Genomic DNA, 26178 nt, shown 5'->3' with positions numbered 1-26178 from the left:
CGGGCCACCACTGAGCGAGGTGCTTGCTGACTTGGGGCTGAAGGAAGCCAGGGCAGAATTGTATGGCCCAGACGTCCAGTCGCTGGGACAACACGAGGAATAACTCTTGTTTTGTCAAGCGTGGTGGCAAATGTAGTTTTAAAATGAGGCTCCGAGAATCATCCTTTAATTTTCTCAGGCGCCTCTTTTCGGGTCTTTGATTCTTCTCTGGAGCCAGAGGCTGAGCTGCTGTCCTGGTGTCACCCAGAGAGGAGACTCCTGCCACACTGCCCACCTCAGGACAGTGAGGCCGCGGCACAGGCCTCCCCGGGAAGCACTGACTCCTTGGCTTCACATGGCTAAGCCCCGAGACAGTTAAAGAAGAGAAAAGCCTGGAGAGCCACCTTCTCGCGGAGCCTCCGGCCGAGGAAGGCCCGTGGCCGGCCCTGGACTGTCCCGATCCCACGCGGCTCATGGGCCCTGGACGCTGCTCTTTCCCTGGCCACGTCGGGACGGTGCGCCCTTCTCTTTCAGGTCCTCTTCCAAACGGTTCAGAGGCTACAAGAAAATGCTCCCTGGAAGCGTGAAGGTGACCAGGCTCAGGTTCGGGGGTGGCCTCCCAGGCACACGGGAGGGCAGTGTGGGGAGAGGCTGGCTTGTGGTCAGAGTTGGTGCAGCTTGCCCTGCTCCGTCAGCAGTGTCATGGCCGCAGCATAGAGGAAGTAGCCCAGCACGAGGAGCAGGGCACAGGGCAGGGGCCCGATGCGGAACAGCGAGGCCACAAAGAAGGCCAGCAGCAGTGACAGCAGCGTCCGGTAGCTGCCCAGGAAACGAAGGCTGAGCCTGGGGCCCCGGGCACGGCTGGCCACACGGCCCTGCCCCACGGGGCTCAGCAGGTGTTTGTCCGTCAGCCCAGGCTCCATGAGGTGGTATCTACAGAACCTGCCGAGGAAGTCAGCCCGGGAGCACAGGGCTCTCATCTGGCCTGCAAACTAGAGCACAGACAGGCACAGGGGAGTGGGCAACAGGCAGGGGCCCCGCTTTCCACCAGCCCCTCCCTGAAGCTCTTGGATGGAAGGGACACTGAGCTGAGGATGTGGCTTCCCCCACCACTCACCCTGTGGTTGATGGTGGAGGACAGCCGGAAGAGCAAGCGGACCAGGCTAGCAATCTCGTAGCTCCGGATGGGCTGTAGTTCCGAGTCCCCCTGGTACTCGATGTCAAACTTCCGTAGCCCGTTGATGATCTAGAAGCAGCAGGAGGTGAGCCCCAGGGAAAGGGGGGCCACAGGGGCAGTCCAGAAAACACACCTTTGCAAACAACTCGGTGAGTTGTCTCTGATTATGGGGGACGGGGACAGGCTGGTGGGACCACCGGCTGTGCTGTCTGGAAAACCCTGGAGAGCCAGGCCCCGCTGGGACGTGGGCCTTACCTGGTACCGGCCCAGGGGTGTGAGGATGAGTCCGTCCTCGCCCACGATGCAATCCGGGAGCTGCTTCTTTCCATTCTCATCCTGAGCTGTTCCCAAGGCGAGTGTGAGCTGGGTGAGCTGGGCCTCACTGAGCTGTCAGGGAGAAACTACGGCTTCAGTTTCCAGGTGAAGGGAGCAAACTGGTCCTCAACCCCTCGGCCTCTAACAGCGACAACCACGGGACCCAGACGCATCTCCCGCAGGAGCCCAGCCCTGCGTGGCACAACCCAGGCTAGGTCCTGGTCAGTGGCTGGTCCGGGCTAAGCAGTGGGTGAGGGCATGGGACCAAATCTGGGGAGGGACAGCCTCACGGCTCATACTCGGAACATCTGGCACAGGTACTCCAGGGCCTTCTCCAGGTACTCGTCTGTCTTGCGGATGCTGTCCTGCCCCATGTCGTCCAGGTCATTGGCTGGGTAGGAGCTGTTTGTGTCCGAAAGGCAGAAGCCCAGCCACGACAGAAAAGGGCGACTGGTTGTGCTCTCCCCGCACTGGTCAGAGATGGACTTGGCTGTCTGCTTGGCCTGCGTGATGAGCTGAGCCAGGCGCAAGACCTGCGGGCAGACGGGAGGTCAGTGAGCTCTGGTGGGGCCACCTCATGGCACCCAGTCCCCAACAGGTGGTCCCGGGGAAGCCTGCCAAGGGCCAGGAGGGTGGCTTCCACGTGACAAAGAATTAAAACACTAAGGGGCATATTCTAAATGTGGGAAAATCCCTACAAACACTGCCTCTATTGTTAGAAAAAAACTAGCCTTCACTGAACCTAAAAGGGGAGGAGGGAGTACTGGTGTCTATTCAACCCCTAGTCTCCCCCCCCCCCCCCCCCCCGCCACAGATGTGTGTGCCCTTGGCTCACTGTCCCAGGGGTTCAGGTTCAGGACGGCCCTGGGACTGGCTGAGCCCAGACTCACTCACCAGCGTCCGGACCTCTGGCCCAAACATCGGGGTGTATTTGCAGTCCTGGCCTTCCAGGCTGTAGACATGGCTCTTCACCTTGAAGGAGGTGTCAGTGACGGCCGGCGGCCAAGACGACAGGAAGCTGCCGGTGAGTGTGGGAGCCGTGAAGAGCCGGTGCTGGCGGTGGGTGATGACGAGTTCGGGCTCCAGGAACAGCTGCTCGCCTGGAAAGCAGGACACAAAACACCCAGCTGCTGCTGGCAGGCTCCCTAAGTGCCTCCTGAGGTTCCCGAACGGCAGTGAACACGCAGCGAGGGAGCCCGGGTCCTGATGCTCTCAGAGCCGCTGCCAGTCTCCACAGGAAGCCCTCACTCGCCAAGAGGTAGCATAAGAAGCTAACGCCCACAAAGCTGGCTAAGACGAAAGCAGGACAGGGACCCGACGGCCACAAGCCACCAGGGAGATAGCGCAGAGACCTGCTCCCCCCTCTGCCAGGCGCGCTGAGCTACTAGGAAGACGGGGTTCCGCCAGGCTCAGACCTTCACTTGCTCTGGGCACCAGGATCCCCTACACCACCTTTTGCCAGGCCCCCCCCCCCCCCCCGAGGCTGTGAGGCACATACAGGGTCTGTGGGTCCCTCCGGCTAAGGGCTTACCTTTCTGGATCATCTCAGCCAGGCTGGGCTGGGCAAAGACTTTGACCACTCGCAGCACCATCAGTGCGTTCTTGGGGCTGACCAGGTCAGTGCGCAGCGCGCGGCTCAGGAAGCCCACGAAGAGCTTGGTGTACAGCAGCAGGTTCTCCTGCACGAAGGGCGCCCTGGGGACCGGGCAGCTACTCAGGGGCCATCTCCCACACAGAGGTGTCAAGAACGGCAGCTGAGAGGGTCTGGGGGTGTCCGGGGAGGAGGCAGGACAGACTGGCAAGGCCTGGGCCCCCCGAGGACAATGGACTATCCCCAGAACGAGGCCCTTTCCGAGATGACCAGGGCCATGGCAAAAGTTGGCCAGGGCACCAGAGGGGTGCACAGGGGGCAACCAGAGGTGCCGACGGAAGCTTGGGGGCCAGCTGGGAGGTGTTGGGAAGTGCGGTGGCTGCTATGAACGAACTGGTGAAGGTTTGGGGGTGAGCGTGAACCTAGATCTGAGTGAGACGATAATGGCAAGGGGACAGGGGAAGAGGGTGACCTGCTATTTCCACAGGAAACCAAACCCAGGCCCAGACGAGACCCAGCAGCGTCAGGAGGGGCGCGGCGGCCTGTGCTCCCGTCAGAGAGGAGCCCCGAGGGCCCCGAAGCCGCTCCCCGGGGGAGGGCAGGCGCAGGCGCAGGCTCACCATCTCTCGGACACGCAGCGGGCCTGGCCGTCACTGCTCTGAGGCTGCTTCTCAGGCGCGTACCTCCAGGGCTGCAGGTAGCTTAACCACATCTCCAGGACCTGGTGAGACACGTGGGCATAGTGGGCTGTGGGGGCAGGCGTTGGGCCTGATCCTGGGGCCATCTGGCCCAGGAGGTAGCTCAGGGAGCAGGGGTGCCCCTAGGTCTGTCTTCTTCCTGAGAGGACACAGGAGGGACCCAGTGCATCCCTAGGATGGTCACTCTCAGTATCCCTTCAGAAGTGGGCCAGGTGCAGCTCAGTGAGGCTAACGGGCCGACACTCACAGCTCTGAAGGACGCGTCCAGGGGCCAGTGGCCGAAGCAGTGCTGCAGGAAGAGGTAGAGCTTCTGCTGGACGAACCTCGGGACAGCAGCCCTACAGAGAGGAATTGGGTCACCTCAGCAGTGAGCCCAGCGGCTCCTGCTTTAAGGACCAGCTCTGCCAGGAGGGGCACTGGGTTCCCTCCTGGGCTGAGACTTCCTGTGTTTAGCCCCGTTCTTCAGAGGAAGAAACCATGGCTCAGAGAGGTAAGGGAACATTCCAAGGACACAAGCACACATGTGGCCAATCCAGTGTGGCTCCTGAACACTTGTCAGCTTGGCTCACCACCCCAGCCCTTTCCCAGCCTGAGGAGGGGGAGGGGGCAGCATACAGCCCAATCTCCTGTGACAGCTGAGCCACTCTGCTGAGAAGGCCCTCCTAGCCCACTGGCCTTTTTGCCTGTCACTTGGAGGAAGGGAGAGGATCATGAGACAGGGCCTTTCCCTGGCCAGCCCGGCTCTCGGCGTATCGGCATGATGCTCTGCAGCCTGGCTCTTTCTACTGAAGAGGGCAGACCTGGAGGGATAGGCCATAGCAGCAGCCAGAGAAGCAGCTGGACCCCACCCACCTTTGGGGCCAGGGTGGGGATGAGGAGACAGAGCTAGGAGGGGACAAGGTGAGTCACCCCGCAGAGGCCCCACACACGTGGGGAAAGTCGGCGGGCAGCACGTGTGCGGAGGACAAGGAGGCAGGCTGACGCACAGCAGCCCGAGCCCCAGACCCACCGTTTGAATTCCTCCAGGGGGCTGGTGGCATGGGAGTGGGCGGAGGGCGAGACCTGCTCGGGCTTCAGGCTGTTGGAAAAGGCGTGCAGGTGTTTGATCAGCAGGCGCACCACCAGCACGTGCTCCTCGGTGGGCGTGAATGACTCCTAAGGTTGAGAGGGATGTAGTGTCAGGATCCAGGTTTTTCTGAGCTTAAACCCCCAGGTCTGACCACATCCCACCAGGGCCCATCTCTCTGCTCTCCCCACAGGATGCATGGGCCAGGCTGAAAGCGGGACCACCTGGGGCCCCACCCATACCTGCCACCCGCTGATGACCCTGGCACTGCAGGGTCTGAGACAAGCTAAGAGTGGCGAAGCCTGCACAGTGTGCCCTGGGACGGGTGCCACAAAACCAAGTTGGCCAAGTGCTTCTCTACATGCTTCAAACCCCTTTTCAATCCCTCCGTGGGTGACTTGTCATTGCTGCCCATCTAGGTTGTCAGGGGTCCTCACCTCCTGGCCAGCCAGAGGATGAGGAGGAGCAGGGGACGGGCAGGCTGGCATCCCACCTGGGGTCTGGACTCGGTATTCCCCTGCCCCCAGGTGTGTGCAGACAGGCTGCTGTGGCCCAGAGCTTCCCCTTTCCAGGCGAACCACTCTCCAGCCCCTCTTCCTGCCACAACCCATCCTTCTACCTGCTCCCCGTTCTGGACAGTCCTCCCTCTGCTGCTAATGGACCTATTGGTCAGCACAGCCCCAAAGACAAGAACACTGTCAATCTTGTGAGCCGAACTTTTGATTCAGAGCCCTGTAGGATCGTGGAGAACCAGACCCAGAGCAAAGCCTGTTTGCCAGCGGTTCAGGGAGGGGCTGCAGGGTGAAGCCCCGCGTGGCGGAGGCCACATGGGAAGGCAGGACCCACTGCCCGTCCCCACATTCTGGCTGTCCAGACTGACACGCTCCTCTCCCCACACTCACCCGAGCTCTTAAGGCCACAGCAAACTCAGAAGAGCTCTTGGCAGCCTCATGCCAACCCAGAGCCGTGCTGAGGCCGGGGCTAGCCACGACTCCTGGCACAGCCCGACACAGACCTCTCAGGCCGAGGAAGCCAGCCTATTGGGCCCTGCCCACAGCGCCATCCCTGCCCCTCTCCATCCTGGAAATGCCTCCACAGGCCCAGGTGACCCCCCCCCCCCCCCACACACACATCTAGGGATGATACTATGGTACTAAGGTAACTGCCTTCTGCTTATCTGCGTTTTAAAGTCTTTATGCAATGAATCTGCCTCGTTCTGAAGACAGAAGCAAAAAAGCATGGGCTATTTTAGTAACAAGATTAGAAGGGCATCAATATCAGACCCGAGAACTTCCTGCTCAGAGCCCTCCTCCCTTCTCATTCCTGACCTCTCACTCTTTCCTGGCCATGGACAGGGGAACCAGGATCCCCAATCCCATCTCGACCCATCCTTCCTGGTATTTCTGGAGGGCCAGGCTCCCTGCCACAGGCCCCCAGCAATCACTGTAACCCCACTGGCTATGCTCCCTCTAGGTCTGTCAAGCCGATCTTCCAACTCCACACCCTCCTGAGCCAAAGCCCCACAGGAATCTGGTTGCAGCTGCAGGCGGCCTCCTTTTAAGGACACTTTTCCAAAGCCCATTCCAGGGCTCTTGGCCCTCCTGCTGCGGAGCGAACACAGCCAGATGTTTCTCCAGGGACCCTCCCGATAGGGGCTGGAGCGGCACCAACTTCTGTGCCCAGCTGGTCCATACGGAACCTTCTGGAACATGCTCTTCCCTCCTCACTGAGCAGAAACCCCAATATGTGCTGCGCACTGACAACCTATCCCAGCAAATCAAAACTTTTCACCTTGTGTTCAAATTCAACGTGTGCTCCCACGGACAGTGAGAGAGACAGGCTCTGAGCACGGCTCCAGATACACCACTCAGCCGTTTCTGCCCAGACTTCCGGCCTCATCTCATAAACCAGTGAACTACGAGGCTGTCAGTCCGAAACACCCTACAGGGCTGAGCTCCTCTTTGCTGACCTCACTGTCACACTCTTCATTTCTGCCAAAGCAGACCAGTCGCCTGGGGTCACAGGAGCCTGTGCTTGCAGAAGGCCGGGCCTGGTCTAAGAACTGACAGCATTTCCAGGTGGAGAACCAAGCCGGAGTTCTCCTGCCTCTGCCTCACACACAGGCTCAGCTCAGCAGAACACCCCCCACAAGCCCCTGGGCCTCGGGTCTTCAGTCACTTCAAGTACAGGCTGGAACTGCAGGGTGAGCTGGGCTATCCACAAAAGCAGAAATATTTCGCTTCCTCAAACCAGGGCCAAGCACAGAGCCCCCACACATAACACACAACAGCTTGTGACACCTCCACTGGCTTGAGGCCTGACAGGAAGACCTGATGACCCCATAGCCAGCAGGGATCATGTGCCTCACTTCCTGCCACATGGCTGCGCATCCCAAACCCTGGCTAGTCTACACACCTGGAGGCTGGGCCAGGCTGAAGGGCCAGGCCACCCTCAACCCCCAGGGCCTGGCTGTGTGTGGAACGGTCTCTGTATCACCCCCAGCAGGCCCCCAGCCATGCCCTCGCGTTACCACTGCACTGACATGAGCTCTGTGGCTTACACCACAGGGCAGGGGTGAAACGGAACAGATCAAGAGCAGCCAGTACTTGGTAGGCGTGGAGGGCCTGGAGGCTGGGTTGGGCAGGGCTGTGAAGGGCGCTGGAGACACTGAGTCGGTAGTGCAGAACCTCCAGCTGAGACAACAAAACAGAAGCCAGAGAAGGCGGAGGAAGGGGAGGAAGGGAAGGGGAGAGTGGGGAGAAAGAAAAAAGTGAGAGCCCAGAAGAAGTAAGAGAAAAAACAAAAACAAAAGCATGTCAGTGACAATCCTAATAACCATGGCCCAGCAATGTCAGGCCAGTGAGACCACCCTCATAGCAACCCAGACCACACCCCTCCTAGCAGCACCTGCCAGGCAGGGGGATGGACAGACCCTCCAGGCCACCGGGAGGCCTCGCCAGCTCTCCGAGGTCGGCCTGACTCCCTTTCCCTCCTGAGAGTCCCGCCCTCCCCTGACCCTGACGGCACCGGACACGCACACCGCAGCCCACTAGGAGCCCAGGTGCCAACAACCACGCCCTGAAGGCCAGAGCCGCAGGAGAGAGACTTTTTAGGATCCAGTTCCAGATGGAGGCCTCTCTGCCAAGAAAACAAAGCCATGTAACTGACGGGACTTCCCGGGTTGTCCTGAGGAAACACTGACCAGCACAATCCTATGTGTCTAAGATCCAGTCAGTGTCCTGTCCTGATGGGGGCTGGTTCCTAAAGGCAGCACACAGTGCGCATAGGCTCAGCCCACCAGGCCCCACCAAACGCCCTCCACACTCAACATCTGGAAATGGTTAAAGGAGACACACACACTCCTTGGATCTAATTCTGGGAAGACCAGCCTCTCTCTACCTCACCGGGACCCCAACCCTCCAGATACACAGAGCCTTTCGTTAGTCCCAATGGCAAGAATCTGGCCATGGTCACACTCCCTGAGCCTGGGATGCTGGAGATGACAGCTGAGCTCCAATGCTGCCTGGCCCTACCCCAGGACCTTCCACCCTACCTCCCTGCAGCACCAAGGCCTGCAAAAGCAGCCCTCCGTCAGCCAAGCACAGCCCAGAGCCAGTCCAGGCACACATCCTGCCCTGCGAGGGCCATGCCTTGGGCCGAGCAGCATGCTTCACACAGGAGAGGCGTAAACGAGTGTGCCAGACTTCAAGGAGACAGGCACAGCCAGACACGCGGAGCAGGGGTGAGACGGAGCACGGCAAGAAGGTGCTGGCCATTCACAGCCTTCCTCCAGGCCAGACCTTGGGCTCAGCTGTAGCCCTCAGGAGGAATCGGAGAACACAGTTTTCCTGCTGGGTTCCTGGCCTGGCCTGTGGGGACCCAGGGCAGGCCCATACCAGCCGGCAGGGCTATGGCCATCATTACTGCGCTTCCAGAAGCCCCGCTCAGCAAGCTGGGTGGAGTGGAGGCCAGGCCTCCAGGGAACGAGCATGCACTCTGCACCCAGCCCAACCATGGACACACTGGGGGATTTCCAGGAGCTACACTCCCTGCCTCCCTAAAACCAAGCCTCACAAGGGTTTCCGTACGGTGCAGTGCACCATGGGCCTGGATAAACGCTAAGGGGCCTCAGATGAAGCAGACCTCCACAGCTGTCTTTCCCGGCTTCCTACACACCTAGTTTTTTCAGGTTTTGCTTTTCTGCCTCAGTCGGAAGGAAAGGGCAGAACCTCTCTGATGCGTGGTGAGAACAATCTCCCTTGCCCCCGCCATCCTGAGCAGCTCGCACCCACCTTGTGGTCTGGCCAAGAGGAGGAAGCAAATGTGGGGAGAAGGGGAAGGCCCTCCTGCCCTGGCAAGGACAGGCACTGCCCCTTCCCCACGTGGACTCAGACTAGAAAGTCCTTTCTGCCTCGCACATCTGCTGAAAATGAAAGCGGCATGCTTCCGCTGGCTCGGAAGACAGGGCAAGCAGACAAGGAAGGCAATGCAGCGAAGTGGCCTCTGCCTCTGCAAGACCAAGCCACGTGCACAGGGGCTACGTGAGCCTCTCAGGACCCCTGACCACCGTGCACCAGCCAGGCACATGCAGAGAGTCAGCTCTGGGAGATGGGAGAACAGTGCAAGAAATGTGACGTGAGAGGCCCAGAATGGAGTCCCCTGTCTCCTCCTCCTCCTATGTGACACCAAGGAAGCAGATTTGGGGCACTTTAAAAGAGCAGCGGTGGGAGGGCTGCACCCCAACCCTCCACTTGGCAGAGCACTGGGACCATAGAACTGGTTGCTGAGACTCTGCAGCAGGAGCAGAACCCCCACTTCTCCCCAGAATCACAGAGCAAAAGCTACAGACAGCCATTTTCCATTTTTATAAAAACCATAGGTCCTTCATTCTCAGGAAGCTTATGAGAATTTTGTCTGGCAGTGACAGAAGCAACCCGGCAGGCACTGCAGTCTCACAGAGTAGGAGCCTTAATGCCCATCTTACTAACTGAACAGAACTGTTCTACTCTGACAAGTCCAATGGGCTATGGGCCCTGGGGACAGCAACCCCCGAGGGTGCCAGGGTCTCAGCCACCTCTCAGTCAGTAGCCCAGTGAGAGGAGGGGGAGAGGTGAGGAGGAGGAGGAAACAGGCCAGGCCACATGCAGGAGGGCGTCAGACTCCACCAACACAAAGCCTGCTGGTGTGCAGGAGAAGGTGGAGAGCCGGGGTGGCCGGGGTCTGTCGGGCACCCCCTCAGCAGGAAAGCAGGAGGCACAGTGACGACAGACGTGACAGACCAGACATGTCTCCCAGAAGCATCAGCGGCTCCCCTGCCCGCAGAGCATGAGCCCCACCACCTCATCTGTTCCTGCTGCCACCGAGGGGGCTCTGGAAGTAGCTCAGGACCCCAGACAACAGGCCTCCAGTCCTCAGGGTGCAAGCCCACCACAGAACCAAACCCACCTGCTGGTCAGCATCTGAGTGAGGGGTGGTTTCCCACCATCCAGCCCTTGAAAACTAACTGACATCAAGGACAAAAAGCAGCTGGCTGACCAGGCACACCAGAAGAAGAGCAGGGGATGGAAAGAAACTATGGCAACATACCTTGGCATGAGGGGACTGCATTTTCTGATACATCTCCAAGGAATAATGATGAAGCCACATTTCAACAAAAACCTGCAAAAGAGCATTAGCTGGTTAAATGAATTAGCAACAGCGTCAAGACTATTCAATGGAGGAAAGGAGTGTTTTCAACAAATGCTGCTGGGAAACAGGATATCCACATGCAAATGAATGAAGTTGGACCCTTACCTAACACCATAAACAAAAAATAACTCAAAATGGATCCAAGACCTAAATGCAAGAGCTAAAATGATAAAATTCTTAGAAGAAAGCATGGGGAGAAACCTTCATGATATGGAATTTGGCAATGATTTCTTAGACATGACTTCAAAAGCACAGGCAACAAAGGAAAACTAGATAAATTGGACTTCATGAAAATGAAAAACTTTTGTGTCAAAAGATATTATAGACAGTCTGGCCAATGTCACTCAGTGGTTGAGGGTTGACCTATGAACCAGGAGGTTATGGCTCGATACTTGGTCAGGGCACATGCTCAGGTTGCGGGCTCAATCCCCAGTGGAGGGCATGCAGAAGGCAGCTGATCAATGATTCTTTCTGATCATTGATGTTTCTATCTCTGTTTCCCTCTCTCTTCCTCTCTGAAATCAATAAAAAATATTTTTAAAAGTAATAAATAAATAAAAGTTATCATAGACAGAGTAAAAAAGCAACTCAAAGAATGGAGGAAAATATTTGCAATTCATGTATCTGATAAAGGATTAACACTTAAAATATAAAGAGAATGCCTAAAACTCAACAACATAAAAACAAACAGCACAATTAAAAAATGGGTAAAGGACTTAAATAGACATTTCTCCAAAGATAGACAAATATCCAATAGGACATGAAAAGATGGTCCAGCCGAAACCGGTTTGGCTCAGTGGATAGAGCGTCGGTCTGCGGACTGAGGGGTCCCAGGTTCGATTCCGGTCAAGGGCATGTACATTGGTTGCGGGCACATCCCCGGTGGGGGGTGTGCAGGAGGCAGCTGGTCGATGTTTCTCTCTCATCGATGTTTCTAGCTCTCTATCCCTTCTCCCTTCCTCTCTGTTAAAAATCAATAAAATATATTAAAAAAAGAAAAAAAAAGGAAAAAAAAAAAGAAAAGATGTTCCATACCACTATCATTAGAGCAACAAATCAAAATCACAACGAGATACCACCTCATATCCATTAGGATGGGTATCATAAAAACAACAACAGAAAATAATGAGTGTTGGAGAGGATGTGAAATAATTGGAGCCTCTGTGCACTGCTGGTGGAAATGCAAAATGGTGCAGCCACTGTGGAAAACAGTATTGCTGTTATTTTTTAAAAATATATATTTATTTTTATTTTTTTACAGAGAGGAAGGGAGAGGGATAGAGTTAGAAACACTGATGAGAGAGAAACATCAATCAGCCGCCTCCTGCACACCCCCTAACTGGGGATGTGCCCACAACCAAGGTACATGCCCTTGACCGGAATCGAACCTGGGACCCTTCAGTCTGGAGGCCGAAGCTCTATCAACCGAGCCAAACCAGTTAGGGACAGTACGGCTGTTTTTTAAAAAATTTTAACAATTACTATATAGCCCAGCAATTCCACTTCTGGGTATATACGCAAATGAATTGAAAGCAGGGTCTAGGAGAGCTACTTGCACATCCAGGTTAATAGCAGCATTATTCATAATAGCCAATAGGTGGAAGTAAATCAAGTGTCCCTGACAGATGAATGGATAAACAAAATGTGATTATTTACATACAATGGGATATTACTAAATATCCTTAAAAAGGGAGGAAATTCTAACACATGCTACAACATGGATGAACTTTGAAGATTCACTATACTAACTGAAGTCAGTCAGTCATTTAAAAAAAATCATGATTCCATTTATATAGGCACCTAGAGTAGGTCAAATTTATAGAAATAAAGTAGCATGGTGGTTGCCAGGGGCTGGGGGAGAATGAGGAATTATTGATTAGTGGGCACAGAGTTTCAGTTTTTCAAGATAAAAAAGTCTTGAGATCAATTATAACAATGTAAATATACTTTAAAGTGGTTAAGATAGTAAACTTTATATTATGTGTATTTTACCATAATTCAAAAAAAATATATTAAAAAAATGCACTGGGAAACAACCCTCCCGTTCTGTCCTGTAAGCCCATGCCTTGGTCACCTGCCCCCTCACGGCTGGCAGAAGCCAGAGCCCACTTAGCTGGGAGCCAACTGAAGCACTGGGCCCCTCAGTGAACAGGGAAGATGATTCCAGATGCCCCACCTCTCAGTGCTGCTGACAATAACCTGGAAGCCTCTAAAAACACAGCAACCCCCACGCCAAGAGTTATGTACCAGGTGGGAGGGACAGAACCCCATCTTACCCACTCCAGGTTGCCGACAAGCAATGTTTGTGGTTGCCATCTCAGCCCCAGAATCCTGTGTCAGAACCAGCCTAACCTCACTCTCCAAGGTGAGACAGCGCTGCACTGAGGGAGGGAGCCAGACCAAGCCTGGAGGAGAGGCTGACATGGGGCACTGCCACCTCCCTTGTGGATCCCTAGTACAGAAGGGCCGGGGCTGTCTGCTGACCAAGGTGAAGGCTTCAAAGGCCCTCTCTATTAAGCATCATAAAAATGTAGCTGGTGCAGGGCTTAATATCCACATGACAGTGGTCACAGGAAACCTTCCCAACCACATGGGAGTGCGTCAGAGAGGTGGGGTGGTGATAGCATTTACACAGATCTATCGGAAACTACGAGACTGGGCAGTGATTACATCACCATGAGAAAAACAAAACCCTGCACAGGAAATCCTGGGATGGAAAACACTGGGAATGAGATATAGGTTAGACAGGCGGGTAAATTTCTTCCCGCCTATTTTCTAAATGTCACAGAAGGGAAATACTGACCATTTAGAAGCACCATCCAGCTCAGGGGCAGTCTTTAGGCGTCTGGCCCATGGGGTGGAAAGTGGTGAGCAGTTTATTTTGAAATGGAAGCAGAGCGGAGTTGCCTCAGTTCTCACCTGGAGTAGAGTTTCCGACCTCCAGATCTCATGGGAGGCAGGGTCTGCGTTCACAGATGTCTGATGAGAGATATGGCGCTTTAGAAGACTGGTGTGGTGGAGGCCATAGGAAGCAAAAGGCATGGCTGGAGTCCTGAGGAAGACACAGAAACAGGCCTTCATTAGGGGCTCCCGCTGGCATAACCAGGGGCAACCTGGACATCAAAATCAATGACCACAATAACAATTACAACCTGTTGAATCATACAATGACTCCCCAGTCCAGGTGGATTTATACAAACAAACGGGAAGAGACTGTTCCCTAGTAAACAAAGAAGTGATGAAATGTAAAAATTCATCACTTGGCACCATTCCATTAATAAGTGATCTGGCCAAGGACCACCAAGAGATGCTAACATTAACTGGTAAGTGTATAGTTTCAGAATATCTTCCCATTAAATTCCCCTTAATTAATTTAGGCACAAAACACTTATTTAACTTTACAGCAGGAAAACATGGCCAACCCCAGTCTCCCCTCTTAGCCCAGGGATCAAGATAATGTTGCCTATTATGGGGCACATGGACACCATGGGTCACCGCTGCAGAGCTCCTACCAAACCATGTCCAACCTGGGCCCAATCACAAGAAAATACCTGAGAACCCAGGTCAAGGGCATTCTGCACACACCTAGACTGCATGCTACAAAGGTGTCAAGGTCAGGAAAGACTGAGATCCAGTTGCAGACTGAAGGGGACTAGAGAGACAACTGTATGTAGTAATTGACCCTGAGCTGAATCCTAGCCAGGTAACTGCCATTGATGGGGTAGCTGGTGAACCCAAGTGGGGTCTGAGGATTAGACAGTGGCCTTGTAGCAATCCCTGCTCCCTGACTAGGAGAGAAGTGCTGTGGTTATGAAGGAGTGTGCACTCACTATTAGGAGATACACTCTGAAATATTAAGAGATAATGGGCATCATATCTATAACTTACTTAAAGGACCCAGAAAAAAACACATAGAGGATAAAAACAATTTAGAAACCTGGCTGAAGGGTCTATGGTAGTTCTCTGTGTTATGCATAGCAACTTTTTTGTCAGTCTTAAATATGTAAAAACAAGCAGACAAAATCAGGCCCAGAAAACCATTTGGCAGCTGCAGTCTGCCTGTGAGAAGGCGTGATTCTGGTCCACCCCCAAGACACCCCTCTCCTCTTTCAATCCCCTATCCTTGGGCATCTGTCCATATTTGTGAGCGTGGGGTGTGGCATGTGCCAGATGTGGGGTGGACTAGCATGTGCCGGAAAGAGCCTGCCTGCAGCCTCCCAGGGAAGGAGTTGGGCCAGTGAGGTGGAGGAGGGTCAGAGGAGCACGGGCAGTGGCTGTTAGGGCAAGAGGATCTCCTGGGGAGAGCCAGCTAAAGGCCCTGTTCACCTCCAGGCTGCGATTGGCCGCACACACTCCTTCTGCACAGTAACAGCCTGCTCACTGACATAAAAGGCTCTCCATCCCAGGAACTCTGGCTCAGGCCAACACCTGGTTCTCGAGTCACACAGATTCCTACTACTTCATGGATCACATAACAATGTTTTGGTCAACAACACTGCTGGTTCAGCAGCACATATACTAAAATTGGAACCATACAGGCCGAAACCGGTTTGGCTCAGTGGATAGAGCGTCGGCCTGCAGACTGAAAGGTCCCAGGTTCGATTCCGGTCAAGGGCATGTGCCTTGGTTGCGGGCACATCCCCAGTAGGGGGTGTGCAGGAGGCAGATGATCGATGTTTCTCTCTCATCGATGTTTCTAACTCTCTATCCCTCTCTCTTCCTCTCTGTAAAAAAATCAATAAAATATATATATTTAAAAAAAAATATACTAAAATTGGAACCATACAGAGAACACTAGCACCTCACTGTAGGGAATGGATGTTGCATGTGGGGAGGGATGCTATGGGCAGAACACAGCCCGTTTTCATAGCAGGGCCATGCAGCCACAGGACCTGACCACTTCAGGGATGGTCACTGAAAGCCAAAACAGACACTCTCCTTACCCCTGCACTCTAGTCTGTGATATGGCAGCTGGGACAGGGGCATCTCAGGCATAAGAAAAACTGGGGAGCCCTGGACAGAGTGGGCACCATTGTTGCATGAGCAGTGCTCACTGATCAGGCTACTCTTTTGTAGAATAGCTAGTGGCAGGCACGGGACACCTCAGGTACTGGCCAAAGGCCAGGGTAGCTGGAGAGCCTTACCTGGGAGCTGGTGAGGGGCTGGGCCCCCCGGGACTGGAGGAGAGTGGGGGGAGCACGCTGCCTTCTATGGGCAGGAACCACGACAGGTACCTGTCCACCAGGATGAAATACGCGCAGTCTGAAGGACGAACATGGAGGGCCCCGGGGAGTGGCTAAAGAACAAAACTCGAGTTAGTGGGTGGCTCTGGGCACCGCCCCAGGCTGCTGACCCAGCAATCACACGAAAGTCTTGGGATGTGGGCTGCTTCCCTGAGGCCAGCCCACGCACACTGAGGGTGGTGCCAGGAGAAAAGCCCCATCGCAGACAGCTGACAACCCTCAGGCCTACCCGCCTGTGACCCCTCCACTCTGCCCCACTGTCTGGTAAGCACCTCCATGGGAAGCCCCCTGACTGCCACATCACCTGTCAAGTCTGCCCACCAGTCTATTGCCCTAAGTGAGAATGGCCTGAAGGACAAACACTGGAGGAGGAAGGAAAGGAAGACCCAGAGAAATGAGGCAGGAAGGGAAAAGGAGGAATGGAAGACAAAGAAAGGCTGGCAGCTGGCTCCCAGGCAAATCCCAAGCTTTCTTGCTGTGTGAAAACAAGAGCCCAGGGCCACGCCCCCCACCCTCTCAGGGGTTTCCAGTAAAGCAAACTCTGTTCAGAGGAATCCCTTCTGTACCTTTTGAGTGATGAGGCTCAAAGCGAAAAAGAACATGTAATACTCGAACGGATCTGAAGGCAGGATCAGGGGACAAACGGCAGGGATGTTGGGCTACTGCACCCCCACCAACCCCACACTGTGCTGGCCACCCCAGCCTCCCTACCCATGGGGTCAGCAAAGGATACTGAGGGCCAGGTTCAGGCCAAGGCCCCCGGTGGGGGGGAACTGGACCTTATTGTGGTACAGAGGACTATCAGGGACCATGTGCTCCTGGATGGATGCCTTCACGGGGCCCTGTGGAGAGAGGGAGGCAGGCTCTGGCTCAGTGCCCACATGTGGTGCAGCCCTTTGTGAAGGCTGCTGAGGAGGTGGCCAGCACATGGACCCTGTTCGTGGGAACAGCACTATCCTCTGCGTAACACTTGAGCAAACTTTCACTTAGAATCTCTCATCTATATCTATCTATCTATCTATCTATCTATCTATCTATCTATCTATAAAAGCCTAAGCGATGGGCGGACCGGCCAGTAGCTATGACGCGCACTGACCACTAGGGGGCAGACACTCAACGCAGGAGCTGCCGAGCAATAGCAACTTTGCAGAGTGCCCTCTCACACTGTGGGACCCCTTGGGGGATGTTGGACTGCTGGTTTCGGCCCTATCCCCACAGGCCAGGCCCAGGCCGAGGAACACCACCAGTGCACAAATCCATGCACTGGGCCACTAGTATCATCATAAAGACCCACAAACAGCAAAGGCAGCAGCTGTGCACATTTATAAGCTTGATGAATCCCATCTCCTCTGCTTTTCATACCTACTGAGCAAGTCACCTGTTGTAACCAGTCACATGGCCCTATCATCTAGCCAGTAGCAAACCGGGCAGCATGGAACCTTCCCCAATGGCGGAATTTGTGATCTTAAAAATTCCAATTTGTGATGCCTCCTTGACCCTGAACAGACACCATGGCATTCTCCTGCCCACCGTGACAGCCCCTCTGAGCCCCTGCCCACCTACCACCACTGTAGTCACTATCTGGGGTCTCTGCCCAAGCACAGCTTTCACTGCCAGGGCTTACTTACAGGCAGGTAGGAGACAGGAAAGTCAAACTTATAGTCTTCAGCTTGAAGTTTATATACCAACTTCATCATTGGGCCACTGAACATGAAATTAAAACAAGAAAAGCAGGCAAATGAACTGCAAACCATCTTGCTTTGATGTGTTTCTAACTTTGAAAAAGACAATGATTTAAAAATGGGATCACCAGAGGAAACATCCAGCTCCTCAGGTGACAAACCTACCTACCCAGGGTCTAGAAATTCCATCGCAATGCTGTATTCTACAGGGCTCACACGTCCCTGTAAGGAGCGGAGGTTCCAGCCGATGAGAACACCATCCAAGCTGCCGAAAATGCTCTCCACCAGCCATGGGAAGATGGCATGCAGCTCCTGAAACAGTGAGAGGGTGAGGCTTTGGGCAGGCTTGCTGAGGACCAGTGCTCACTGCTGGGCTGTGTGCCAGCTGCAGCCCTGCACCTCACGCTGCCCACTTCCCTAGCTGAACCTGAGCTCTGAGCATGTTACTCCCTGGTTCAAAAGCCCACAGGACCAGCCCGGCACCCACAGGAACCCTGGCACAACAGTGCCAACAGGAGAGCAGCAGCCTTGGGTCCTTTCATCGTGGCTATGGGGCATGTCTAGCCGTACTGTTTTACATCTGGGCCAGTTAAATTAGTCACTATATTTAAAGAGAGCTTTACTAAGGGTGGCAATGTTCTTCTCAGAGTGAGCCCTGGAAACTGAGACTTGCTGTCATTTGGTAGTAACTCCTTGTCCAGGCCGGCTTCTTAAACTTACCTCACTTACTACTAATTGACAAATCTGGGTGTGATGGGAGTACATATTTTCAGTATTTACACCAGTTTCTCGACTTTGGTACTGTTGACATTTTATGCCGAATACTTCTTTGTTGTGGGGGCGGCCCTGTGCATTATGGGATGGTTTGCCAGCATGGCTGGTCTCTACCACTTGATACCAGCAGCACCACTCCTGTGTGATAATTAACAATGTCCTTGGCTCTAACCGGTTTGGCTCAGTGGATGGAGCGTCGGCCTGCGGACTGAAGGGTCCCAGGTTCGATTCCGGTCAAGGGCATGTACCTTGGTTGCGGGCACATCCCCAGTGGGAGGTGTGCAGGAGGCAGCTGATCGATGTTTCTAACTCTCTATCCCTCTCCCTTCCTCTCTGTAAAAAAAAAAATCAATAAAATATATATTTTTTAAAATGTCCTTGGACATTGCCAAGCATCCCATGTGGGACAAAAGCATGCATTGTAGAAAATCCTGGCTTACATGTTCACATGCTTAAATGTGTCCATAAATGTGACAGTCACAATGCCAGGTCAGGCCTCTGCGTAGGGCAGGGCTCAGAGGTGGAGACCAGGGATGTAAGAACATTTTTTTTTTTCTTTTTAAATTTCTTTATTGATTAAGGTGTCACATATTTGTCCTCATCCCCCCATTCCCATCCCACCCCCCTAGAACATTCTTCAAGGACAGAATGAGACATGCCCCAAAGAGATGCTAGCAGAGCTGTACCTTTGCTGGAAAATCCTCTATGACTTTAACCAAGTCTTGGCACCGCTGTGCAAAGGGCTTATTTATCGTGTCAGCTTTCAGGCTAGCCTATAAGAAACCGAAAAAAAATATCATGAACGTATTCATTTTGCAGCTTTTGATGATATTCTGGCTCAAGTCAAAACAGAAATCCAAGTGACAGGCAGGAGTGAGATACACACCACCGACCTGATTCCCCAGCACCTCAAACATTAGGTCAGGCACATGTCAGTGACCTAAAGGATGCTACTAGAAGCGAGGCTGAGGTACCATGCCTTCTAGACAAGTAACTATCAGGCTTGCTTCCCAGCAGCCTCTGTTAGGCATCCCCAGTTACCTCAAAGAATTGCATATTACCAAAATAAAATTGACTTCTGCCTGACCCTCAAGCAGGGGGTCAGCTCCACATTCAGGAAAGACCCCTATCGAGTAGGGCTCCCCCATAGACCACAGAGTGTTCACCAAGTGTGTATGCAATGAACTGTAAAATCCCTATAAGACTGCCCACCCATGATTTACACCACTGTGACCATCAGTAAGAATGCCCAATAAAATGAGGGTGTTATTTTTTTTTTCTTTTCATACAAACTTATTTATTTGGATATTTTTATATTTCAAATTATTGATACATTCAAAGAGTAATTTGCACTCGACATCTGAGTGCAAAAGGTTAAAAAGGGGAGGGAGAGAAGGGCTTGTTACACAGGCATTGCAAAGTAAATTATGTGACAATAGAACCATCTTTCTATCTGCGTGTTACTTTACTGCTTGTCGTAGCTTTGGTTCTCCTCAAAGCGTAGCCCAAGATTTGCATGCAGTTTCTTTTGGAAGTGATCCCAGGGAACAGGGGTGATGGAGAAGTGAAACAGAAGGAAGGAAAGCTAACCAAGGATGGATTGAGTTGGATACCACATAAGCACTAGTGCTTGATCTTGACTTTCTGAGGAGCCTTATGAAATACTAGAGGCCCGATGCACGAAGATTCATGCAAGACTGGGCCTTCCTTCCCCTGGCTGCCAGCACCGCCTTCACTCCGGCCGGAGCTGCCTTTTCACTCTGGCCCGGAGAAGCCTTTCCGCCTTCCCATGCTGCCCAGAGGTCCAGAACGGCCAGAGGGTGTTATTTGTTGCTATTTAAGCCCTTAACTAAAATGTCGTTTATTCAGTGATAATGAACCTACTGAACCTTCATAACCTTAAGAAACAGGCAGGGATCCCAAGAAATCAGAAACATCAATCAGAAAGAATAAATGCATCCCTGCTCATAGCAGCACAATTTACAATAGCTAAGATTTGGAAACAGCCTAAGTGCCCATCAGCAGATGAGTGGATTAAAAAACTGGTACAAACGGATCGCTGGGGTCCGCTCCAGCACCAGGCCGAAAGCCTCCTAGGGCGGAGGCTTTAGGCTTAGGAAATGCTGGGGGGAACCCCTTCCCAAGCCTAAAGCCTGGGGCGGAGGCTTTAGGCTTGGGAGGGGGCCGAGCCTGCGATCAGAGGTGCGGGTGGGGAACAAAAAAAAACTGGTACAACTACACAATGGAATATTATGCTGCTATATATATATATATATATATATATATATATATATATATATATATCTTACCATTTGCAATAGGATGGATGGACCAGAAGAGCATTATGCTAAGCAAAATAAGCCAGTCAGAGAAAGATAAATATCACATGATCTCACTCATTTGTATAATATAATGAACAACATAAACTGATGAACTGAAATAGATCCAGAGACATAGAAAGATCAAACAGACCATGGAACCTCATAGGGAAGGCAGGCGAGAGTAGGGGATGGGGGTGGGTAAGAGGTCAACCAAAGGACTTGTATGCATGCATATAAGCATAACCAAAGGACACAGACATTAGGGGGGTGGGGATATGTGCTGGGGAGGGGGGGGAGTGGAGAGCAGCCAGGGAGAGGTCAATGGGGGGAAAAAAGAGACATATGTAATACTTTAAACAATAAAGAATTTAAATTAGGGGGAAAAAAAGTAATGAAGACAAACAGAAAGGTAAAAAAAAAAAAGGAAACAGGCAGGGACCTTGCAAGATGGCGGCATAAGTAAATGCCTGTACTCGCGGCCTCCCACAACCACATCGAAATTACAACTAAAAATACAGAACCACTATCATTCAGAACCGCCTGAAAGCTGGTTGAATGGAAGTCCTACAATTAAAGAAGAAAGAAAGCACACTGAGACTGGTAGGAGGGGCAGAGGCGTGGACCAGGATGGTCTGACACCCACCTGTGTCGCTTTTTTAATTGGAGGGAGATTGTCTTTGTGGAAGCTGCCCAAGAGGAGCAAGGGATCCCAGCCCCACACCAGACCCCCAGCTCAGGGTTCCAGAACTAGGAAGAGAAGTCCCCATAACTATAGGCTGTAAAAACCAGTGGGGATTGTGGCTAAGAGACACAGAGGCTGCTGGAGACCCAGCTGTTCCTTTTAAAGGGCTGGCACACAAACACACTTAGATTCAATACCTCTGAGTTCCAGCACTGGGCAGCTCTGGAGGACTCAGACACATATGAGGAGGAACTGAACTGTCTGGCAACGGGGCAGGAACCCAGGGGCGGCTTTCTCCAAGACAGGGGTGCTTGTGCAAGGGTCATTGTTCCTGTGCTGGGACCTCCCCTATTACAGGGCTGACTGGCAGCCATATCTGGCAGCCCACACTGTTTGCTCCGCCCTGGGGATTCCCTAACCACACCCCATCCAATTTGCAGCCCCACCCAAACTGTTTGCAGCAGCTTTTCCATATGAATGGCCTGTCCTGGCTCAAGCTTCAGACTTTGCTAAAATCTCTCAAACAAGCTGCAAGTGGTGACAGCGTGCCCCAAACCTACCAATAAAAGACTCTAAACCCAGCTCTAGCATGAGCCTGCCTTGCTTCACAGCTGGGCCTTGCCTCCTGCATAGCAGCTCTCCCACTGTCTTTGCAGCTGGTCCTCACAGCCAATTGGCTTGGAGGTCAACTCCTCCTAGAGAGGCCAACAGCAATCAAGGCTCAACTATAAGACAGTGCACACAGCTCACAGGGACACACCTAGAGTGTCCAGCTCAAGTGATTAGGGAGGTTGAGCCACTGGGCCCTACAGGGCACCTACTACACAAGGCCACTCTACCAATTCCAGGAGACACAGTAGCTCTACCTAATACATAGAAACAAACACAAGGAAGCAGCAAAAATTCTGAGACAAAGAAACACATCACAAATGAAAGAAATGGAAGCAAGCAAACTACTAGAAACCGAGTTCAAAACCATGGTTATAAGGTTACTCAAGGATCTTCATGAGAGCTTCAAGGGACTAGTGAGACTTTCAAGGATCTTAGTGAGAATTTCAATGTCATGAAAAATTACCAGTCAGAAATTAAGCATACACTAACTGAAGTAAAGAACCATTTACAGGGATTCAACAGTAGAGTAGAGGATTCCAAGAATCAAGTCAATGATTTGGAAAATGAGGAAGCAAAAAACACCCAATCAGAAGAGCAAAAAGAAAAAAAATAAAAAAATATGAAGAAAATGTAAGGACAACTTTAAGTGTACCAACATTAACATTACAGGGGGGCCAAAAGATGAGAGAGAGCAAGAAATTGAAAACCTATTTGAAGAAATAATGACAGAAAACTTCCCCTACCTGGTGAAAAAATAGACTTACAAGTCCAGGAAGTGCAGATAGTCCCAAACAAGAGGAACTCAAAGAGGCCCACACCAAGACACATCATAATTAAAATGCCAAGGGTTAAAGACAAAGAGAAAATCTTAAAAGCAGCAAGAGAAAAGTAGTTACTTACCTATGAAGAAGGAGGAGGAAGAAGAAGGCAGGAGGAGGAGGAGGAGAAGGAGGAGAAGGAGGAGAAAGAGGAGAAGGAGGAGGAGGAGGAGGAGGAGGAGAGAAGAGGAGGAAGAGGAGGAGGTAAAAAATATGAACAATAAAATGGCAACAAATACATATCTATCAACAATCGAATCTAAAAATCAAAATAAATGAACAAGAAACCTAATGAACAAAATAAACTGGTGAATAAAACAGAATCAGAGGCATGGAAGCATGAAATAGACGAATCTCAGAGGGAAGGGAGGAGGAGGGGGGCGGGAAAAGATTAGCCAAAGATCTTACCTATGGACACAGACAGTAAGGTGGTGAAGGCATGAGGTGGGGTGGGAACTGGGTGGAGGGAGGCAATGAGGGGAAAAAGGCGCAATATCCATAACACTCTCAACAATAAAGATTGGGGGGGAAATGTAAAAAAGAAAAGAAAAAAAAAACAGGCAGGTTAAAATCCACATATGGCTTCAGCCAAGTGCTGACACTAATCATGAAGACCATGGACAGGCCAGAAAGCATTCAGGACAAGAACTAAGGAAATCTACCTGAGTTCATGGGTGTGTATATCTTGACTACACAAAGAAAAAGAAGTGTCCGCACAAATGGATGGAGATCAAGAGGAAATGTCAGAGTTTCAATGAAGAGGGCTTTGCCCAAGGATATCTAAGGCCTTGTCCACCTTCAAACAAGGGTGGAGTCTATGGGGCCTCAGTCAGAGGTGAAGACTTGGGCTGTGTAGGCCACAGGTTGGATCTGGATCTGTTGGCTCTAGAGGGTGCACCAAGGAAGAATGTCCTTCCAAATAAATGTTTATCTCAAGTATCTTATGGGAACTAAAATTTGAAACTTTCACCACTGATATCTGTCTTATACTTAACTTCTCAGCATCATATTTTATATATATATATATGTTAATCCTCACCCGAGGATGCTTTTTCCAGTGATTTTTAGAGAGTGGAAGGGAGGGATGGATGGGGGTGGGGGGAGGAGAGAAACATCGACATGAGAGAGACACATCAATTGGTTGCCTACTGCACTCACCCCAACCAGGGCCTGGGATTGAACCTGCAACCCAGGTATGCACCCTTGACTGGGAATCGAACTGTAACCGTTTGGTGCGTGGGCCACTGCTCTAACCACTTAGTACCCTGGCCAGGGCTCATGTTTAATATTAAAGTACAGTCCTGGTTGCCCCCAGCAGAACAGTGGCCCTCCATCTTTCAGTAATGACAGTTATGATTATTACACACTTGTGTAAGGATTTACAAGACATGAAATTTGAAGGTATATCTTTTTCAGTTGCTCCTCCCCATACCTGGGAAGCAAGGAAAATGGCCTTTGAATAAACTCGCCTTGTAGATGAGAAAACCAGGGCTCAGTGGTTGAGTGAACCCAAGGTCCTGCAGAGGCAGAGTCAAGCCTAAGGATTTCAACCCCGAGTCCAGTGTTATTCCCATCACATGCACCCTAAAACAACCACTGGAGAGTTCGAGTTGGTGAAAGGAACTCCCAGGTCCCTCAGCTTTGAGCTGACACTCAACACGGGCAGCTGATATTTACCAGTAGGAAGCTGGGCTGTTGCAGGTGAGGGAATGCCATAGTAGCCTCTGGTGGAGTTGAAAATGGTCGTCTTAGGAAACCACTGTGGAAAAGCAAATATGAAATCTCAACATCTGCCAAGCAGAATACTGCATGGTTTCACAATGCCCAGGAGAACATTTGTATAACTCATCACACACATGCCATTCTCATGCGGTCCACACTGGCCAGCTTCAGAGACACTTTGTGGTGGCAAATCCTTGCTAATACGTGGTAACACTTGCTATGTGCCAGGCCTGGTTCTAGGGGCTCTCCATATATTTCTCATTTACTTCTCAGTGGTGGGCAGAATTCTAAAGATAGCCCTCCAAGTGCCGGTCCCTGGTTATTCAATCACAATCATCTAGATACTGCTGTGAAAGTATTTTGCAGATACAACTTAAAGTCTCAAGTCAGTGGACCATAAAATACAGAGCATCTTGGCTGACAGCCAGCAAGGAAACAGGGACCTTAGTTCTATAACTCCAAAGAACTAGATTCTGACAGCAACCTGAGTCAGTTTGAAAGCAGCTTCTCCTCCAGAGCATCTAGATAAGAGCAAAGCTGGCCAGCACCTTGATTTCAGCCTTGGACTGAGCAGAGAGGAAGCATGCCTAGTTCCAATGATGGGTTACTGCTGGCTTTTCCTTGCACAGCTTTGCCTACTGGCCTGTGTAAGGGCACTGAGGTGGCAACTGACAACTTCATGTGGATGGAGAGTTTGGGTGCAAGGAGACTGTGTAGGCAGCTGAGAAGTTGACAGGAGATGCACATATCTGTCTTTTGGCAATAAAAACACCTCCAAGTGCCCCCCCCCCTCTTAAACTAGCTATCAGTTTCAGTTTTAAAGAAAACGAAAAAACCTCAGTCCTGAATCAAGTGGTCAAGAGAACTATTCCAAAATTATCAAAGCAGCATAAAATCCTGAATTGTTTGCAAAGGGCAGAGCTTTAGGACGAGGTGAAAGCACCTCCTTGCTCAGAGGAAGTTTGTACCAGGCAGAGGCTGAAGGAATGAGGCCACAGGTGCCAAATTAGGAGTCTTCCCAAGGCAGGCAGTGACCCTTACACAGTTCTCTGACCCTGCCTTGGTCTCCACACACACACACACACACACACACACACACACACACACACACATCACCCCTTCTGTGCTGTGCACCAAGCGCCTGCTTCATCCTACCACTTCAACAACCACTTTCCTCAGGAGCTGCTTCGGACCTAGTTTTGGGGTTTCTTCTGAGAGCGGCCGTCCTCAGCCATCGCTGATTATGCCAAGCAAATCACGCTACGGCCAAGGACTCCCTCTAGCTGCTCTGAGAAGCCGAGCAGGCTCCCTTTTGTTGCTCACAGCTGTCCTGTGAGGTAGGCATTGGGCACTATCGCCATACCACAGATGGGGAAACTGGCTCGGACAATGGGAGGACGGCTCGGGCCGGGACCCACACCCGGCTCTTCTTCCTACACGGTTTGTTGAGTCCAAAGCTCAAGTTTAACTCGAAGCTTTCCTTCCTCCAACTCGTTCAACGAACGTTAACCGAGCACCCACCGGGACTGGATGTGTGAGCCGCGCGGGAAGGCGGCATGAGGGCGGAGCCCAGGCCCTAGGCTCCCCCGCCGGCCCGGCCGGGGCAGAGACGCGGAAGTCCGGCCGGGGCTCGCGGAGGAACGAAGACAGCGGAAGATCAGAGAGGCTGCCGGGACCGTCAGGCGCGCGACTCCCGCTACTCACCTGTGGAATCTACAGCGTCTCTCATCCTCAGGGACTGTGGCTACCATTCGGCTATCCGGCGCCGAAATGTCGTCATCAAGCTGCGCGTCGCGTCGCGCCACGCCCC

The 26178-nt window shown here is 52.2% G+C and overlaps 1 protein-coding gene across 3 annotated transcripts; it reads right to left on the bottom strand.

Moving 5' to 3' along the window:
- Nucleotides 1-14: 14 nt before the first annotated feature.
- On the bottom strand, nucleotides 15-26129 carry SMPD4 (sphingomyelin phosphodiesterase 4). 3 transcript variants are annotated; one of them, XM_008142623.3, is made up of 20 exons: nucleotides 26073-26129; nucleotides 24324-24405; nucleotides 18900-18986; nucleotides 17609-17751; nucleotides 17386-17461; nucleotides 16491-16599; nucleotides 16324-16376; nucleotides 15659-15810; nucleotides 13434-13566; nucleotides 10413-10484; nucleotides 7433-7519; nucleotides 4770-4915; nucleotides 4008-4098; nucleotides 3683-3783; nucleotides 3003-3166; nucleotides 2366-2571; nucleotides 1771-2004; nucleotides 1412-1543; nucleotides 1097-1225; nucleotides 15-971 (listed from the first exon to the last, which is right to left on the bottom strand). In XM_008142623.3, the coding sequence occupies exons 1-20, from the start codon at nucleotides 26117-26119 to the stop codon at nucleotides 642-644; spliced, it is 2574 nt and encodes an 857-aa protein (XP_008140845.3). In that variant the 5' UTR covers nucleotides 26120-26129; the 3' UTR covers nucleotides 15-641. The 3 variants fall into 3 exon arrangements, with proteins under 3 accessions (XP_008140845.3, XP_054568413.1, XP_028002843.2); XM_054712438.1 differs by lacking the exon at nucleotides 26073-26129 and adding an exon at nucleotides 25890-26015; XM_028147042.2 differs by lacking the exon at nucleotides 7433-7519.
- Nucleotides 26130-26178: the final 49 nt, after the last annotated feature.

Source organism: Eptesicus fuscus, chromosome 23 (genome assembly GCF_027574615.1).
Source record: "Eptesicus fuscus isolate TK198812 chromosome 23, DD_ASM_mEF_20220401, whole genome shotgun sequence".
NCBI classification, from domain to species: Eukaryota; Metazoa; Chordata; class Mammalia; order Chiroptera; family Vespertilionidae; genus Eptesicus; species Eptesicus fuscus.
Note: the sequence above shows the minus strand (reverse complement) of the source record. Positions and strands in the feature narration are given on the sequence as shown.